The following is an 18586-nucleotide window of genomic DNA, read 5'->3' on the forward strand; positions in this document are numbered from 1 at the left end:
TCTTCTCAAAAATCACACTTTACCCGATGCAGAATCTATTCAACTAAATCGAGGCTGTTACCTTTATTTCTATTGTCCGCAGTGGGATTTTGAATAAGGGGGCATTAACAGAAATTTCCTCAGCTACGACGGATTTTATAGAACCGTAATTTGTGTCCCTGTGGAGAAAACAATCCTACAGAGCTAAGAAATAAAACAAAAATTGAACGGCACGTAGTTTGGAAAACATAATTGCTTTGACACGACGTAAACCACCAGAAGCTGATATAATTTATGTCAATCTGAACTGCGTTGCAAGAAGGCAACAACAAGAAAACTTGAAATATGCTAAACGGCTTAAACTTTTAACCTCAAGAATGAAGGAAGTTTTTCAGTGGGCTTATTTTGCAAGCTCGTTCTGTCAGATGCGGTGGATTTATTGCGTACGTTTGCAATGCCATTTCCAGCGCTTCCTTTAGCTTTCATTAATTAGGACGCTGTCCCGGGAGCCGCTCTGGGCAGCTGGATTCCCTCCGAGACCTGGAGCACCGCAGACTTTCACTTGGGCTCCAGAAGGCGTCAGGGGCCTGCTTAGGAGGAACAGCTCAGAGACTCGGCTTCTCGGTTAATTTCTGCCTTTGCCTCTGCAGGGCTTTTGAAAGTAATAGGCCTGCTTAAAATACAGGAAAAGACGATTACAAAACCACAAATAAGATAGGAGTAAGTACACCAGATGCAGAGACGGAAGTTTAGAGGAACTCTTTAATCAAGTGGTGGGAGTGGATGCTCCTGCAGAGATAACCTTGTTTAGATAATCAAACATTTTGTCCTCTTCCCTTTCTAAGTAAGATAAGTATAATTGTCTAACAGTTCCTGCTCTCTTTTAAGGTGTTCCGATTCGATTAGACACAGACCCTGAGGTTTTAGTTGTGCAGAAAGACCCTGGAGCCCACAAGGAAATACAATGCCACAGGTCTCCGTGGGAAGCAGCAGGTACACAGCGGAGAGACTGGACTGGGACCTGAGACTCCTAGTTCATGCTTTTCAGATAAGTTACTTCCTGCTTTCACCGCTGGGTTTCCCCATCTATGAAACGGACATAGCAACACCTCTTGAAAACTGTTTTGAGATCTATGGAGAAAACTGTGATAGAATATCCAGCGTTTTGATTACTGTCATTGATATTGCCATTATAATCAGGAGAATGAAGACACTCCTGTGCAGATCTGACAGCAGGATCAGGGTCTTTCACAATGTTTTTTGATTGACACAACCACACAAACAGTATTTTTTGTTGTGTTCTGATTGTCAGACAAATGATGGGGCAACACCAGTTTTTATTTTCCTTTTCGTGCAAAATTCATTCATCTCTAGGAAACAATTCTGTTCTGCACACGTCACCTCTGCTTTCAGGATGTGCTTTTGTGCCACTCAGATGAATACAAGCCTTTCACAACTGGGGGAAATAAAAATAATCTCAGCACATAGGAGAAAGATGATACAATTTTTAACAATTGCTCAATCCGCCCCCTTTGTTTTGCAGCGAAATCTGTAAGTCTTACTTGTACGTATCCCTTGGCTGGCTTGCAAGCTATACACTACCAATTGCTAATCTCTCGGAGGTATTCATTTGAACTCCAGCCTCCAGTGAAGAAAGGTGCCTTACGTTCTGGGAGCAGAGTAGCCGTCACAGCATGGAGGCCCACGCAAGCTACCTCGCACTTCCGAGAAGAGCAGGCATCTGCGCTCTTAGAGCTACACTGCTGACAGCACCCAAGATACTTATTTACCTTTCCACTACATTGCAGTTTAGAGCTAGTTTGGGTATCTCTACATCAGTGGTTTTCAAACCGTGATCTGTGGATTCCTATGGACGACTTCTAAATGGGAGGTCTTACAATTTATAATTTTCTAAAAAAAGCCTGCCCTTCTCTTATGATTTGTTTTCTCTTCTAAAGCACAGAAAAAGTCTACAGACTGAAGAAGTTTGAAAACTACTGCTGCAAACCACAGTACAGATGTGATAAGTCTCTTCATAAAACCTTCTCGTTCCCAAATTGCCCGTAACTGCTAACGTTGACCTCTTCCACTTCTTGAGTCACTTTAATCCCAGGTCAACACACAAATGTCTGCATCCTGCTACAAAATATTTTGGGAATTTCCAAACTAGCACGTACTTACTAACATTTTAATAGGCAACCAGTTAATTTTGCATAAAATTCTAGTATAGTCAAGCCCAGTGTTATCTAGCCTCTAATTGAATGAGGCTAGAGAGTGCAGTGTTTCAAACACTGACAGACGTGGCTTGTTTGTGCTGTCATTCTCACGATTGCTTCTATTGCCGAAAATGTTAGGAGGAAAATCCGGGGACAAACAAATACACCATGAAAAAAGCCTGCTAGAATACCACTTTAGCAAATAAACTGCACTTAGTCCTCTCCATGCCAAATTGTCCCACTTTTGAACATTTGGTCTCAAGGTATTAGAGAAGAGAGAACTAATTATAAAATGCATTGTATAAACTGGAAAGGTTTATAAAGTTGAATTCCAAAAAACCAATGCTGATTTTATCAAGGACACAAATATAACCAAATAACATTGAATGGCACATCAAAGAGCATACTAGCTTTATTAGAACAATTTATATGCAAAAGGTCCACATTATATTATAAGTACTAAATGTATGTATTCTTCAGTATAATTTCAGAAGGATCAGGAAAGGGATTTGTTTATTTTTTAAGTTTACATAAGTATATTTGGTATTCAACAAGAAAATATTCCTCTGGCAACTGTCCCTCCATATACTGGGGCAATCATCAGATGGGATAAAGTTACACGGGATCTGGCCTATATCACCTTTAAGGAAGGTGGTGATCATTAGCTAGATCTGAGTAACAGTAGTTTAATCCCAGAAGATCTGGGCATCACTAAAAGCAGGAGACCAAATCTCAGCAGCTGCAGAGCATGTGTATTCCCAGCCAGAGCGGCAGGTATTTATTCTATTTTTCACATTTAACAGTGCTGCTCCTTGTCCCACCAGAGCAGGTTCCCAGTCGCCTTTGCTCATTTTCCCCTCTTAAGGAATTCTGGGATTTCCTTCAGGTAACCTCCAATGAAAATTACAAAAGCAAAACTAACAGTACCGAGTTGGGGACCTAATTTTCATCATAAAAAATGTCCAACTGTTTACAGTATGGTGAGCTTGACTTCTCTGTTTCTCTCTATGATATACCTAAGTGTCCTTGTCTGCCCTGGGAATCTCAATGAAATATCAGTAGGCAAAAAGCTTTACAGCTAATCACTTTAAAAAAATCCTATAATTCTTTTATGTACATTACCTTTTTCAGAGTTACAAACATGAAAGACAATCAATTAAAGGTTTAAGTTTCGAAGGAAATACCGGGCATTAGAAGCAGTGTGCAGCCAACTTAGACCTTTCAGGATGTGCAGAATCAATATCCTCATATCACTGCATTAATTCATGAGATAATGCACAAAATGTTCTGAAAGTCAGCAAGTTTACTGTTCTTTCATTCCCTTGCAAGAAGCAATTCCTTATGAATGAACTTCCTTTTCTTTTACAAAAAGGGGGAAACACTACTTGTTTTCAGGTCCTGGGTCTGAAAATCAAATCAAGTAAAATCTTGTGGGGCATTTTCAGGATGATGCAGAAAAGTTGCAACTATTTCAGACAGGTGTCTCTCATATTACAGACCTCACTCTGCCCAACTCTTCACCTGAAGTCACTGGAATTGCTACTACTCTAATATATCACGAAAACACACGCATCTATATGTATATAAATATATATATGTATATGTGTACACACATATACATATACAAGAGCTACATTCCTCTGCTGAGAATGAACTAAAGCCCTTCATCTCCAGAAACATGGTCTGCTTGGATTGAAAGCAAAAAAATCCTGCAGTGGTTAGAGCAAACCACTAGGGGAAACATCGTCACATGCATTAAGCCACTCACTACCCACGACAAGAAATGTGAAATGTGAGTGATCTATGTAATCCTGTGAAAGCCTGTTCCAAGGTATCACCAAATTAAAGACCTGAGAATTCAGCTTTGAGGTTCCAACCCGAAAACAAACAAACAAACAAGAGCGCACTTAATTTTGTGTGTTTATGCAGTAGTTACTGATTACCTGTGTGCAAGTTAAGATAGTGCACAAATGTTTGCAGGTTCGGTGCTTCTCTTTCAAACCCAGCAGTAGTAGGACACCGTACGCTTGGGGGTTGTTGGTTTGGGTTTGGTTTTTTTTTTGCTATAAGACGTTGATACTTCACCATTTTGCACACATGACTGGCTCTGTGAATAAGAATAGTTTCACCGTTTTCATATCTCTCTTTGGGACTACTGGCTATATTAAGGGTATACACCTGTACTTGAGAACCAGCATATAAATTGCTGATTGCACTACTGACTGAGAGATTTAAAATGGTATTATGAACTTTCCAGTTTAAACACTATTAATATATTCAGCATAAACACCGATAAACAGCCTAACAGACCTTTCCCGTGCGTACAGGCTTGCACGAATAGCTCTTCACCTATTTTTGACTCGGCTATGTGGGAGGAAGAGATTTTTCTCTTTCCACAGCGAAGTGAAATTAAGATCGCGCCTTCTCTCTCGCAGGTTTTTTAACCTACGCTCGTCCCCCACAGCTGAACCCCGCGGATTTCCCTGCCGGCACAGCCTCCGCAGCCCGCACACCGGGCACACACCTCCGAGGATGCCCAGGTCGGTCCTCGGCGCATCCACGGGCGCGCCCCTCAGCCCGCCGCCCCGCCGCCGGGTGTCCCCTCCCGCGGGGGCAGCCCGGGGGCACCGGGCTTCCTCCCGCCCTTCCTCTGCCCCCAAACGGCGCTGCCCCCAAACGGCGCTGCCCCCGCCGCCTCCGTCCACCCGGCGGGCAGTTTGCTCCGTCTGCGGCTGCTGGAGGGGGGGCGGGCAGGGAGGGCGGCGACGGGAAGGACGCTGGGGCCCGGACACCGTCCCCCGTCCCCCCCCGAGGCGGCAGCAGTTTTGGGCGGGGTAGGGGCCGGTGAAGCCCCCGCGGACGGAAAGGAGAAGTTAGACCCCTGCAACTCAGGCTAACCTTCCTGTCAGGCAACTGTGGAAAATAATTTGCAGGTTCAGCATCCTGTTGTGGAAGAATGTAAAAATAGGACAAGGCCGCCCGTGTAAGGCGCTGCCCTTTTTATTTCCAGGTTTTTGCCGAGAACGACCACCTCCCCCAAAAGGCGGTGACCAGCAGGTGTAGAAGAGGAAGTGCCCGCAAAATCGCCTCAAGCAGTAAAAAGGGCCGGGGGGACTTTTGCGCTGAGGATCGTTCCTGTCAGTAAGGCAGCGCACCGCTGCCTCACACACCGTGGGGATTTTGAGCAGTGCCGCACGTGGGACGGGGATATTGGGGCTCGGTGCCCGCCTACGGGGGTACCGCCGCTCTGCGCGCTTCAGGGTACACGCAGGGGCGCAAGATGCGCGGCCCCAGCGGCAGTGGCCCCGCCGGTGACTTCAGCTCGTACAAAAGGCACCGAGCTGTGGCCGTGTCAGGAAACGCCCAGAAGACAAACAGTCACGTTTGTGAGCTGCTCGCAGACCGTGTCCCCCACACGAATGGGAATTAATCAAAACAAAGTTGGGGGGGGGGGGGTGTTGGGTGGTGTTTTGGTTTTTTTTTTTTCCCCTAACACCGCCCACCCCTCCGCACAGGCGAGGAGACCCCGCGTCCGCCCGAGGCGCGGAGAGCACCGCGCCCGCTGTCAGCCGCCCGGCTCGGCTCGGCTCGGCTCGGCCCGGCCCGCCCCGGCCCGGCGCCCGCTCCCCCCGGCCCGCCGCTCCGCGCCCCGCGGGCCCCGCTCCGCGCTCCCGGCCCCGCCACCGGGACGCCCCCCCCCGCGCCGCCTAATCGCGTTAATCCGCGGGACAATGCCCCAAGTGATCACCCTTCCTTCTCCCTGCGCGGCCGGGGACCGACTGCTGAAAAGGGCGGGGGGGGGGGGGCACAGAAAGTGTAAACTTTTATTCCACTCAGTTAAAAAAAAACACGGGGCGGGGGGGGGGGGGGGGGGGGAAGCACCTGGAAAGGGCTCTCCCGAAAGCCCAACGCGGCGGGGAGAGCGTGCCTTCCCCTCCCCGGAGAAGCGAGCTCCCCTTGGCTCCCCTGCAAAGGCACCGGTGCCTGCCTCTGAATAAATACACGAGCACAAAAGCAAGCCCAAGCGTCGTGTGACCGCGCACGGAGGAACCTCCTGTGGAAAGAGGCTGCGGCCAGGCCCCGGCAGCGGGGCTGCCCGCCGCCCCCGCGCGGGGCCGGGGCCGGGGCCGGGGCCGGGGCCGGGGCCGGGGCCGGGGCCGGGGCCGGGGCCGGGGCCGGGGCCGGGGCCGGCGGCGCTGCCCTTTTGAATGCCTCCCGCAGCTCGGAGTGCTGGCAGGGCGCTGGGAGCGCCAGTGAATGTAGCCCCGCAGAGCCAATGAGCTGGGACCGGATGCGATATATCCTCTGGGACAACAACTGCTCTGTTCCTCCTCAGATCCACATGACGCCATTTACTGCTGCTTTTGCAGAGAGATCACCCTACCTCCTCCGGAAAGAAAAAGAGAGAGAGGGAGAGAGCGAGCGAGCAGAAAAACGCCGAGCCCCTACAGCTCACATCTCAAATCTTCCTCCTCCTCCTCCACCTCCTCCAAACACACAACAACAACCACCACCACAAATCCGCTGCGCTCCCAAAACACCCCCCCCCCCCGATTGCAAACCACAGAGCTGCCTGCAACACACACACGCTCGCAGAGGGAGCGAGAAAGCTAGAGGGAGAGAGGGGAGAGGAGCTTGCAGCCAGCAGCTTCTCAGCAGAACGGCTACATTGCACAAGCTGCTTTTTTGGAGGAGCTCAGTGGAAGAAAGCTCTGGGATTTTATTTTAGATCCACTTCATTTTGTTTTCTTTGGCTTTCCCCTTCCTCTTGATCATTTGCAACAACAACAAAAAAAGTGACTTGGTATTGGCGATTCGGCCTCCTGTTCATTGAGGAAAAAAAAGGAAAGTGTGTGTGTGAGAGAGAGAGACTGGGTGATTTCTTTTTAGGAGCAAAGAAAACCCACCCCGAACCGGAGAGGTGTTTTTATCATTATTATTATTATTATAGTATATATGCGCACAGACGTATTTATAATCGATCCGGGGAGAGGGACCTAGCTTTGCTCTGGACTTTTTTACATGGTGATCATTCTTACTCTAATTTGCAAGTTGGACTAAAGCAGAGTTTGGAAAAGAATTTTTTTTTGCTTTAGGGCTGGATTTATTTGCAAACCGCAGGAAGAAGAAAATACAAGAGAGAGAGGGGTTTGGTGCAGCGCCGCGATCACGGTGAGAGCCTTTTCCTTCTTTGCAAAACAAGCTTTTCAGTACCCCCCCCCCCCCTTGGTTGCTCCAAGAAAACTCGTGGAAATGTTTGAGGCCGATCCCTTTTCCATTCGTACAGGTTCTCCCTCTCCCCCCTTCCCCTCTCCTTCCTTTCCCAGAGAGGAGCCGGAGGTGGGATTTCGGAGCGGTTTCTCTCCGGGGGGGGGGGGGGGAAGCTCCGCTGGGGTTTGCGGGCTGCGCCGCGTTTGCGCCCCGCCGGGGTGCCTCGGGGGCGCGGGGGGCGGAAGGCTGCGCGGGGGCGCCGGCATGCCTGCGGGGGCTGCGAGCGGGGCGGGGGGGGGACACACACGCCACGACACACACGACTTCGGCGTGTTCTCCCTGCTGCGGGGAGCCGGGCACGGGCGGTCCTGCGCGCTCCTGCCTCGGCGGGCACGCGTGGGTTTCCGACAAGCCCCGGGGGGAGGTGAGGGGAGGGCGCTGCTGGGCTGGCGAGCGCCGGGGTTGTTTGGCCCCCCGGCCTGGGGGAGAGCGAGCAACGCGCCTTCCAGTGCGTGATTTACGCCCGTCTGTGGTGGCGTCGGGAGAGCCGTGCGATTCGGAAGTGAGTGCACGTCTGGTACAGATACGTGTGTGTGCGTGCGTGCGTGTGTGTGTACACACATAGATATTTCTCGTGGGATGAAATTAATTCGGTCCCTAAGACGAGGAAAGTTCTTTCCCGGGTTCTTCTATGCAGAGGGCATGTGTGGAGGGGAAGGAAAGCCTTAATTTTTGCTTTTACTTTTTTTTTAATTCCTTTGGTGGGTTTACTTTGCAACACCCCCCCCCCCCCAAAAAAAAAAAAAAAAAAAGCTGCTGGTGTTTCCAGCAAGCTATTTGTGTGTCAGTTTGCCCCATCCCGATGATAAAGTCCCTTTTGCCCTAATCCATAGTCTGATCACACACTCGGCCCTTAATGGGGGTTTCAAAGCACTTTGAAAGCAGAGGAGGTGGTTGGTGTGTGTGCGGTGGGGATGGGGGCGGGGGTGCCTTGCACAGGCTCCGGACACAAAACAGAAATTCACGGGCAGAGGACTTCTCCCCCTCAGGCTCGCCTTCTCCCAGCCAGCGAGACACGGGGTTTTTCCACAGCACGCGAGAAGCCCCTTGCGTTTTAAACTTCCCCAAATGTGCCGAACGCGAAACCCGGCCCCCTCGCTCGCCCTTTTGCCAATCCCAGCTAGGAGAAGTTAGCGATCATGGCACTTGAGCTCGGCGAGAGCGGACTTTGGCTTTTGGAAGCGGGGAATCGCGTTATCGCACGCACGGACACACAAAAAGGCAAATGCTGCTTCTCCGCTCTCGGTGCGCGGCAAGGGGAGAAGCGCTAGCCCAGAGGAGGGCGAGACGTGCTTTCCCGGCAGAATTCTCCGGCAAACGTACGTTTGCAAATAAAGGCGCCGGAGGTGTGCGGCTCCTCCTGTTAGCGGGTCCGGCGGGGGACCGGCGTCCCGCTGAAAATGCCTCCGGGGTCCCTCCGGGCTGGGGCGGCGGGGGGCGGGCTGGAGTTCGGGCGGTTCGCAGAATACGCCTAAAATGCGAGAGGAGCTTTTCCCAGCGGCTGGCTTTGTAGAGCTGAGCGGGTGCTTATGGCGAGGCGGGGGGGTGTGTGTGTGTAATCTGCCTTTTGCCCGACTGTCCCGGAGGTGTCGTCTCAAACCGTCTGCAGGGCGCCTTGCAGTCCCCGGGAGGGGAAGGCTTCTCCAGCATCTCTCGGGGGAGGGCGGGGGGGAAGAGTTAAAAGGAAACATGGGTTTGACTTTCCTGATAAGGCGGCTGCAGCAGCCCCCTCCCACCTCCCGGCCCAGAGGATGTCTCCCGGTTATCTCCAGGTTGTCTGCACTTGCGGGGCTGCCGGCGGCTCCTGCGGGCGAGGGGCGGCCGCCTCCCACCTGCCGCGTGTCCGCGTCCGCGTCCCGTCGCGTCCCCCCCGCCCCGCTCCGGGATGCAGCCTGTGACGGGGAAGGGGGCGAAGCGCGGGGGCTGCTCCTCCGGCTCCCACCTTGGCGTCTGAGGGGGCTCCGCCACCGGGACCGGGGTCGTCTCAAGCGCCTGCAGGTCAGGGTCAGCTCTGCTCTTGCACTGGGTTGTCATTCCTGGAGGGGCAGGGGTGGATTCGGCGAAGCTTCTCGGCTGGCTGAGTCTGCTTAAAATCTGGACCTGGAGGGCAGACAGGGCTGCTAGTTCCTCTCAGGGATGGGAAAAGCTTTTTATTTTCTATTCTTCTTTATCGCCAGATAGCTTCAGAGGAGGAAATGTCTACTTAGGCTGTTGGTTGCAACTTTTTATATGGCAAAGGCTTTCATTTGAAGAAAGCATAAGCAATGCTTCAAGATAAGTTTACAAGACTTTTTTTTTTTTTTGGGGGGGGGGGACAGCATGACATACGCTCTGTGTCCAAAACCAGGATTTGGCAATATTTTAAATAGGTGGCTACTTTTTTTTTTTTTTTTTTTAAAGAAAAAGCACTTGGGAGGGGGGAGGCAGGAGTTAAAAGGTTAAATGTTTTCCACTGCTGTTAGAATAAAGACAGTGTCTTGAGATATTCATTGTTGAACTGTTTGGCTATATTTTATTATACTGCAAGTATAGTATTATTGCTGGTAACTGATGTGTACAGAGTAACACTATGGTGCTCTTTCTAGGTATAATTGAAGACATTGTGTGGTCCTTGTAAGAAGCTTGGTTCCTGCTTGGGTTTTAATTGTAAAATATTGTTCTGGATTTTTGTATAGGTAATTGGATTTTGGAACGACTTTAAGATATGATAAAGGCAAAACAAATAGTAACTAATTTAGAGGGCAGTACTTGAAACATTTGCATATCTGTGTGTGGAAGTTAGTTATTTACAAGTTCTCATCTTCTGGGTCTTTTACTGAGTTTCCATTTAAATTCTTAAGTCTGCGTTTCTACTCTGTAGTTAATGATCCTTTAAAGTAATACTTGCAATCAAGTAGACTATTTGGATGCTGGCATTGTTTGGTTATATTATGCATGCCTCTGTCCCACAAGCCACTCTTGGTAATATTTACAATTTAAAATGTAGTCTATGGAATTTTTTACACGTTTTAAAAAAATAAAACTGTGGTAGCATTGCTTTTGTAGTATTGAGTCTTAAAATAACAATCACAGTGGTGTACACAAGTATGACACACACTAAAATACTGGAGAGAGATATTTTTACTTGTGCTGTTGAAGTTTTTGGTAGCACTAACTCATTTAATGTCTAACCTCAAACATTTTATTGCTATTTAGTGTTTTTCTTGGGACCATTGGTATTAAACTAAAATTTCCTATTTACATCATGTAAAGTTTAATGTGTAGAGAGACTAGCCTACCAAAATATTATCCAGTTTTAAACAAAATTGGAGAATTATATGTCTGTCATCAGCAGGTCACGTTACACTTGCTAAATACTTGCAGGCTTTTTTTTTTTTTCCCTTTTTTTTTTTTAATATAAGTTTTTCAGTAGCCTGATGTGAAAAGAAGAGTCACTTCAAGTGGCTGAAATGTAATGACTTTAGAGGCCATGATCTAACCAGAAGATGGCCTGGGAAGCCTTAGTTAGCAGGCGCAGTACCTAGACTTTCTAGAGCCGCACGTTAAGATGTGTGGACCTAGAACAGACTCCCTTTACGGTCTCCACAGGAGTAGGCAGGACAGGCCAAGGGAAGTGCATTCAGCTGACCGGCGCCCGCACTCCACCCCAGATGTGACTCCTTTTTTTAATGGCTGATGCATTACTAGATTGTGTGCGGTGCTGTGGGATCCTGCAGGCTTGACAGGCTGCCGGAGAGAGCATGAGATGTGTTGCAATAGTGAATCCTCTCTTTGTTGCTCCAGGATTTCAGATGTGTTCTAAGCCTGCCGGGGTGAGCACGCTTCCAGGCACTGATGGAGACGAGAGCTCAGCACGGCAGCGGGTCGCAGGCCTTGCTACAGGCTCGGCGTGACAGTGGGAGACCGCACGGGGAGCCCGACCTGCGGGATGTCCTGATGCAGCAGGTTCACGTCTTGTCGCTGGACCAGATCAGAGCCATCCGAAACACGAATGAGTACACGGAGGGACCTACGGTGGCTCCGCGGCCGGGGGTCAAGTCGGCTCCTCGGCTAGCGACCCAACCCAAAAATGAAAGGCCCCACGGCTTGCCTGAGCATCGTCATTTCAGCCGGATTCAGCACACGCAAACGCACGCCTCTCCTCGGGCGCCTCTGTCCCGATCCATCAGCACGGTCAGCACAGGTTCGCGGAGCAGTACAAGGACAAGTACGAGCAGTAATTCATCCGAGCAGAGACTTCTAGGATCATCGTTGGGGCCGGTTGCCGACGGGATAGTCCGAATGCAGCCCAAGTCTGAGCTCAAGTCAAGTGAGCTGAAGCCGCTGAGCAAAGAAGACTTGGGAGCACACAGCTACAGGTGTGAGGACTGTGGAAAGTGTAAGTGTAAGGAGTGCACTTATCCGAGGACCCTCCCATCGTGTTGGATCTGTGACAAGCAGTGTCTTTGCTCAGCCCAGAACGTGGTCGATTACGGGACTTGCGTTTGCTGCGTGAAGGGCCTCTTCTATCACTGCTCTAACGATGACGAGGACAACTGTGCTGACAACCCCTGCTCCTGCAGTCAGTCGCATTGCTGCACGAGGTGGTCTGCCATGGGTGTGGTGTCCCTCTTTCTGCCTTGCTTGTGGTGTTACCTACCAGCCAAGGGTTGCCTTAAGTTGTGCCAGGGCTGTTATGACCGGGTGAATCGGCCCGGGTGCCGCTGTAAACGATCCAACACCGTTTGCTGCAAAGTTCCCAGCGTCCCCCCCAGGAACTTTGAAAAGCCAACATAGCATCGCTAGCCACAAGTACTAAAGTAACAAGGTTTATTTTAGCATACATATGCAACCAACTAAGCAGCTATGGTCCCAGCACTGTACTAGAAGGGTTGGGGATATACTTTGCTGTTTGCAGTGAAATGCTTTTCTCTGCGTGTGCCATCTTAACTGATACGTTAGTTAGAATCCAGCTAGTGGCATACAGAAAAAAGAAAAAAATGGGATGCAGTACATTGTGACCCACATATTGCATAAGCTAAAGCAACACAGACACTCCTAGGCAACTCTATTGTTTGTGAATAGTACTTGCAAAATTTGTAAATTAGCAAATGACTCCTTTTTTTCATTGTTTTCTGCCAGAGATAATGTGCTATATTTTTGTATATACAATAATATTTTCAACTGTGAAAAATAAGTGGTGTCATAAGACATGGCACAGTCACAAAATATTATACTAATATGTTGTACATTCGGAAGAATGTGAATCAATCAGTATGTTTTTAGATTGTATTTTGTCTTACGGAAACCTTCTATTACAAGACTCTGATTTCCCTTTGGACTTCATGTATATTGTACAGTTACAGTAAAATTCAGCCTTTATTTTCTAATTTTTCAACATATTGTTTAGTGTAAAGAATATTTATTTGAAGTTTTATTATTTTATAAAAAGAAATATTTATTTTAAGAGGCATCTTACAAATGTCACCCCTTTTTATGAGGACGTCATAGTTGCTGCAAATAAGGGGTGAACGATGCATATGTTCACTATAAAATAGAAAATATATTAACGTTTGAAATTAAACTGGGCTACTTGTCATTTTTTCCCCCCATTTATTGTTCCGAGTTGGGAAAACTGGTACTTCTAATTGCAAACTTCACAGTGATACAGTCACTGTGAGTCTAATATGAAAACACAAACAGAATTTTTAAGTGTATTTTTTTGTTTTTGTTGTTTACCACTTCAGCTGAAAATAATGCAGGATTTTTGCTTCCTTCCTTTGCACAAATGTCCCATACACTGACTTCTGTTTTACAACAGAAAAGGAAAATGAACATAGGAACATGCATTAATTCATTCCAGACTAGGACTAATAGGCACTGAAAGCTTGACCTATTCTATAAGTGATGAGCTTTTGTGCTTCAAATAGGAAATAAGTAATCATTCACAAAAAATGTTAGGCTTGCATGGCTTTACTCGGAGAGAGAGAGGCAGGGAGGGAGAGGAAAAAAAATTAATACGGTCAGTGCAAAAAGTTTGGAGGATTATTTGTTAAAAGTAGAAGAATATGCCACAGGGAATGATAGATCTGAATGCAGTCCAGCCTTATGTCAAACATTTGCCTCACTTGCAAGAAGAAAGTTGCTTGATTTGTCATTTGTGGCAGTTACCTTCCACTGAGGTCAAAATCCTTTCGCTGCCAAGTTTCCCACCGGAAGCCTAGAGAATGATTTACCTTTCTTTATTAACAAACTATCATTTCCTGTTCTGAGCATGTCTCTCCAAGTTTAGAGGTCTTAATGTTGAATTTTATTTATACATTTCTTAAGCTGGCATTTAAGAAATAGTTGTAAGTATTTTTAAGCTGACGCTCAGAAAAATCTCACAGCCTTGTCTGAACCCTCTCCAACAAAAACAAGTTATAACTAATAAATTAGGAACTCACTAAAAGTTGAAAACCAGAGCATTGAGTAAACGTTACATCTTTTTGCTCCTTAATTTTCATCTGTGATCTGGTGTTTAGGCTATTTTACGTAGGTCTGTAGTACTGAAAAATCTTGCACTGTGTGTTTGTGTGTATTGGTTATCGATCATCAAGTGAAATTAAAAAGTGCAAGTCTTGACTAGTTTGCAAAACAAAAATAGCTGATACATGGGCCTTGTTCTCTTTCCTTTTTTTTTTTCTTTACCTCTCTGGTGAAAAATGTAAGCTGGTTTTCTTTCCTCTCTGCACCAGCTGGCTGGATACTTTGGTATACAAAGACAAACAGTATATATTTAGCCTTCTGAGTGGAATTTGCCAGGAAGAAGGTGGCTTTTGTTACATGAGTAATTTGTCTATATTTAAGGTGCATCAGTATATTGTGCCTGAGTGTTGGGGCATATACAAAGGATTGTACTGGGCTGCTGATAAACAGAGATTTCTATTATTTTTTTTAGAAGTTTTGTTCTTGAAGGAGTTGGTAACCATCATGTGTTTCCATTCACTGAATGTGATTCTTGAATTAGATTAGGTGTTTATGCCTAAACTGTCCTGGGTTAGTCTTGCTGATTGAGAACAAACATGGGAATAATCAAATAGTCCATCTATTGGGGGAATCTTTGACCTTTATGCTGTATTTTGGAAACCCAAAGCTCCACTAATTTCAGTAGACATTAAATCCAGTCTTTTGACTGTATTGATGAACTTGACAACACTGAAGGCGAGCCCTGCATTTTCAGTCATTTGTGTTTCAGTCAAAGAAGATACCTCTAAGGAAAGCTGAAGGTGAAACTGGAAAACTGCAGTATGGCTGAGCAGTGTAGCTGTCAAGGAGGGTGCAACTCTTAAGTGCTACTAGATGAAGTCCAATACTAAAATTGGGGGTGTGTTTTGTTTGGCACGACAGCAAATGCTTTGACTACCTAGATAGGTTCGAAGGGAAAAGGAAAACCATCTTCTTGTTGACAGTGAAATTTGAAGGCAGTCTTAACATTAAACACTGGTTGTCACCTTCCACTTGGTTCTTAATGAGGAAAAATAGTGGATCCCCCAGGTAAGCCCACTACCAGTGAATTGGGTTGCACGTGTGACACTTGGGTGCGAGGACGTACGGGAGGATGGCATTAAGCACTGCCTGGTGGGCTAACTATGGTGCTTTGGGCTGGGCTTCAGTTAGTATGAATTAGTGTGTGCGTGCAGTGGACTCTTAAAAGTTGGCTTGTGCATGTTAGTTAACATCCTAATATTACACTTAATTAGATAAGGTTTACTATTCTAAATAAAACCAAAATCTTGCCTCAAGCAGATTAGATTGTTTTAGTAAGAATTAAGAGGGCTTTTCAAGTGGATTGAGATAATGTTATTAAAGCATGCCTACTTTGTCCTTTGAGATAGGAAAGTGGAGGTCCAAGAGAGGAAAATTTTCCATACACAGGTTTTGAGGATAACCATGAAAGTCATGCCAGATATACACCATATAGGTCTTTGATTTTAGACAGCTACTAAGCCATGAGAGAGGGAGAACCCCTTATTATTGCTGCATTTGTTGTGTTGTTCCTTTAGTGTTTTGATCTGTTAACCTCCTGTAAATCCTGATGTCACTGTAAGGTTTGCCTAAAGTTGCGAGAGCTGCAGGATTGGACTGACAGTTGACTACAGCGACAATGGAAACAAATAGCTTTTTTCATATTATTTTTCCATATGGTGTGAGTTCCAAATAAATACATCAGATTTGCTCGTACAGTAACTTAGAAATGTCTCCATTAATATCCTCAAGAAAATTTTTTGTTTTGCTCTTTAATGGTTTGAGGCTTGATTATAATTTCTTTTTTGAGATAGTGATCATAGCAGTAAAAAAAAAAGAAAAAGAAACTTGGATTCAAGCGGAGAATAAAAAGGTATAGTACTTTAGATGGAAATAAAACGTGTCCTTAAAAGATTTGAGATCATATTCAGGTGAGTATTTGCCTATTCAAGTGAGTTACCAAATCAGTCTTCAAAAGCCAAAATTCTCCAAATAAGGAGGTGCAGTAGTTGAGTGGTGGTGATGATTAACACAATAGCTTTTTTATATTTTCTTACAAAACTCAGGATGTATGAGGTGGAAGTGACTTGACAGTAGCAAAGTACCGATCACTTACGCACCATGCATAACTTGCCTTTTTTTTTTTTAATGTACAGTATTACCTGTATTGCCTTTTTCACTTTCGGCAAAATATCAAATAATTCTTTTTTGTGTTGAGTGAAATCTTAAGACTTATTCTTAAATGGCAGGGAGAGAATAGAACGTGTTTCTGTACTGCAGTAGAACATTCAATTATTTTTAGGAATTAACTGTTGGGGAAGGCGGATTTGAACAGTCTGTCTCGTCTCAGATGTTCCTAGATGAGTGCAGGTACAGCGAGTAATAATGATTTCATTTGCTGAGACTAATTTCTCAGTCAGTCACTGGAGCAGAGACCCAGAAAGAAACTGGCTGAATATAAGAGCGTGCTTGATTGAGTAATGTCTGTATGAATAGTGTTGGATAGATTTCTCACTGAAAATGTCAGCAATGTATTGGCTCATCCTAAATAAATCAATTACAGGTTGGGGTTGCAGGTAAGACTACATTGTGACAAAGCACAGCAAATGCTTAGCAATGAAAATACTCAGTTTTGTTCCTGTTTACACAATCTGATTTTAAACTGGAAATTTAGAAATAAAAATTGATGTGTCATTGAAATCAGGACCGTTTGACACAGAAACTGTACATATATAGTACTTTTTCTTTCAAAAATACTGTCTGTTTCAATCTGAGGAGACCCCCCCCGATGTGGTAGTCTTATTTATTTCTTTTCATATTTCTTCTTTGTGGTCCCTGTCCCTCCCCTTGACCTTTCCTAGCCATCATACATAAAGGTTTACTGCCACTTACTAGCACAAAAGGTGAAAGAGAAGGACGAAACACGCTTTTCTCATTAGTATTCTCTGTCTCTGAAAGTTTAAGACAAGGTGGAAAAAATTATTACCTTGCTGTACTTATCCTGCATTTTAGACAGATATAAAGTGTTTTTCCATTTATGTGACATTGAAATCCACAGTTCCAGAAAACATCTCATTTTCATTTCTTTAGTGTGATTTTTATTAATCTAGAAGGCTTTATGTGTCTTTAAAGAGTTCCCCTTTGTTTTAACCTATTGACGCTGTGTTTCAGATGACAGAGACAGAGGTCTTACTACTACAAAAGTATAATCTGCTGTTCCTCTGTCCTAGGGATTGTTCAGAAGAGAGCTGATGCAGTTACCTTTGGGCACGAGTAGCAATGATTTTGCTTGAAACAGGGTGGAAGTTTGACATTTTCAACCTTGGGAAAAGGCAACAAACATTGTACTATACATCTGAAGTTTCTCTTTGCCTGTGCTGTAGCAAAGGGGTTTTGGGGGTTTTTTTTGGTTGTTTTTTTTTTTTTCTCTGACTCAAATCCTGCATGCTGATTAGAGAAGCTTATGGCTAAAATGTTCAAACTTTTAGACTAAAATGGATCAGTTACCATTTCAGTAGAAGTTACCAATAATCAGAAGCTTTGAGAATGTAGCCTACTATTATATAGGATTATTTATGGATATTTTAATACTTAGGAGTTTAAGTTACATTTTAAAACAATCTTGCCAAGGGAGATAATCTGTTTTAAAAATGTAAGAAACTGTATAATCAGAGTAGCTCTGCTTTCCTGAAAGCCTGCTGTATAATTACAAAACCACTCAGTGCACCTGAGATATGTTACAAGAGAAAGCACTTGATGCAAATCAGATGTTGCAGGCAGAAGTTTAACTTGGAGAGTCTGAGCCAGTACACAAGGGTGTATGTATCAGATTAATCACCAACTTATTGACATAGAGAGCACCTTGAACAAAGTGGGTGTAATTTTTTTTTTTCACCCTGCATTTATTTTGATCATGAAGCAGTGTATATGAACCAATCATAAATCATGTGGTCATCAATATAATTACTGATAAAAGAATATCTTGATGATCTTTTAGTGTGTCTGAAAAAACCACACCAGAATGGAAAATTTCTAAATGACCATTCAAACTTAATACTGTCATCTTCAGAAATGAAGTCAAACATCAGGGCTATAGCAATCCATGTTTCAAAATTAGTTGCGCTGTAAGTAAAAGGCACTAACTGGTTATATTTAGAACTGTTACTTTGAGACAGACAGTTCCACTTTAGGTCTAAAAATCAATTCAGACCTTTGTCAGCTTCCACTGTAGTGCAGTTTTTATCTGTTACTGATTTGTTTTTAGCATTGATGTTATTCCTTGTTATCATATAAGACACATGTAAAAGTTGGTGTACCACAAACGCTGTCAAATGCACAAAGTGAAGAAAGTTATTCTTGCCTCTCATTTCTCTTGCATAAACTATTGCAAAGAGGAGAAAATTTCAAAATTGTTTTGTTTGCTTTGGGTCATTTTGTTCAAGCTTTTTGTTTAATTATTGTAGACAGAGTGGTAATTTAATGGAGTGTTAGTTTTATGATTTTTTTCGTGATGTATTTGGCACTATAAGTGTGTAAGCAGAGCAGTTAAGGGACCAAGAATGCACTTTGGGAACTTACCTAACTGCAGCTGCATTGGGTAGTAAAGCAAAGCAGGAGGGTCAATGCCTTCTTGC

The 18586-nt window shown here is 45.3% G+C and overlaps 1 protein-coding gene across 1 annotated transcript; it reads left to right on the plus strand.

Annotated features, from left to right (window-relative positions):
• The first annotated feature begins 6144 nt into the window (after positions 1–6144).
• SPRY2 (sprouty RTK signaling antagonist 2) lies at positions 6145–13041 on the plus strand. The gene is made up of 2 exons (XM_075045979.1): positions 6145–7367; positions 11250–13041. The coding sequence occupies exon 2, from the start codon at positions 11301–11303 to the stop codon at positions 12240–12242; it is 942 nt and encodes a 313-aa protein (XP_074902080.1). The 5' UTR covers positions 6145–7367; positions 11250–11300; the 3' UTR covers positions 12243–13041.
• The last annotated feature ends 5545 nt before the right edge of the window (positions 13042–18586 follow it).

The sequence above is a fragment of the Buteo buteo genome, chromosome 14, assembly GCF_964188355.1.
Source record: "Buteo buteo chromosome 14, bButBut1.hap1.1, whole genome shotgun sequence".
Lineage (NCBI taxonomy): Eukaryota > Metazoa > Chordata > Aves > Accipitriformes > Accipitridae > Buteo > Buteo buteo.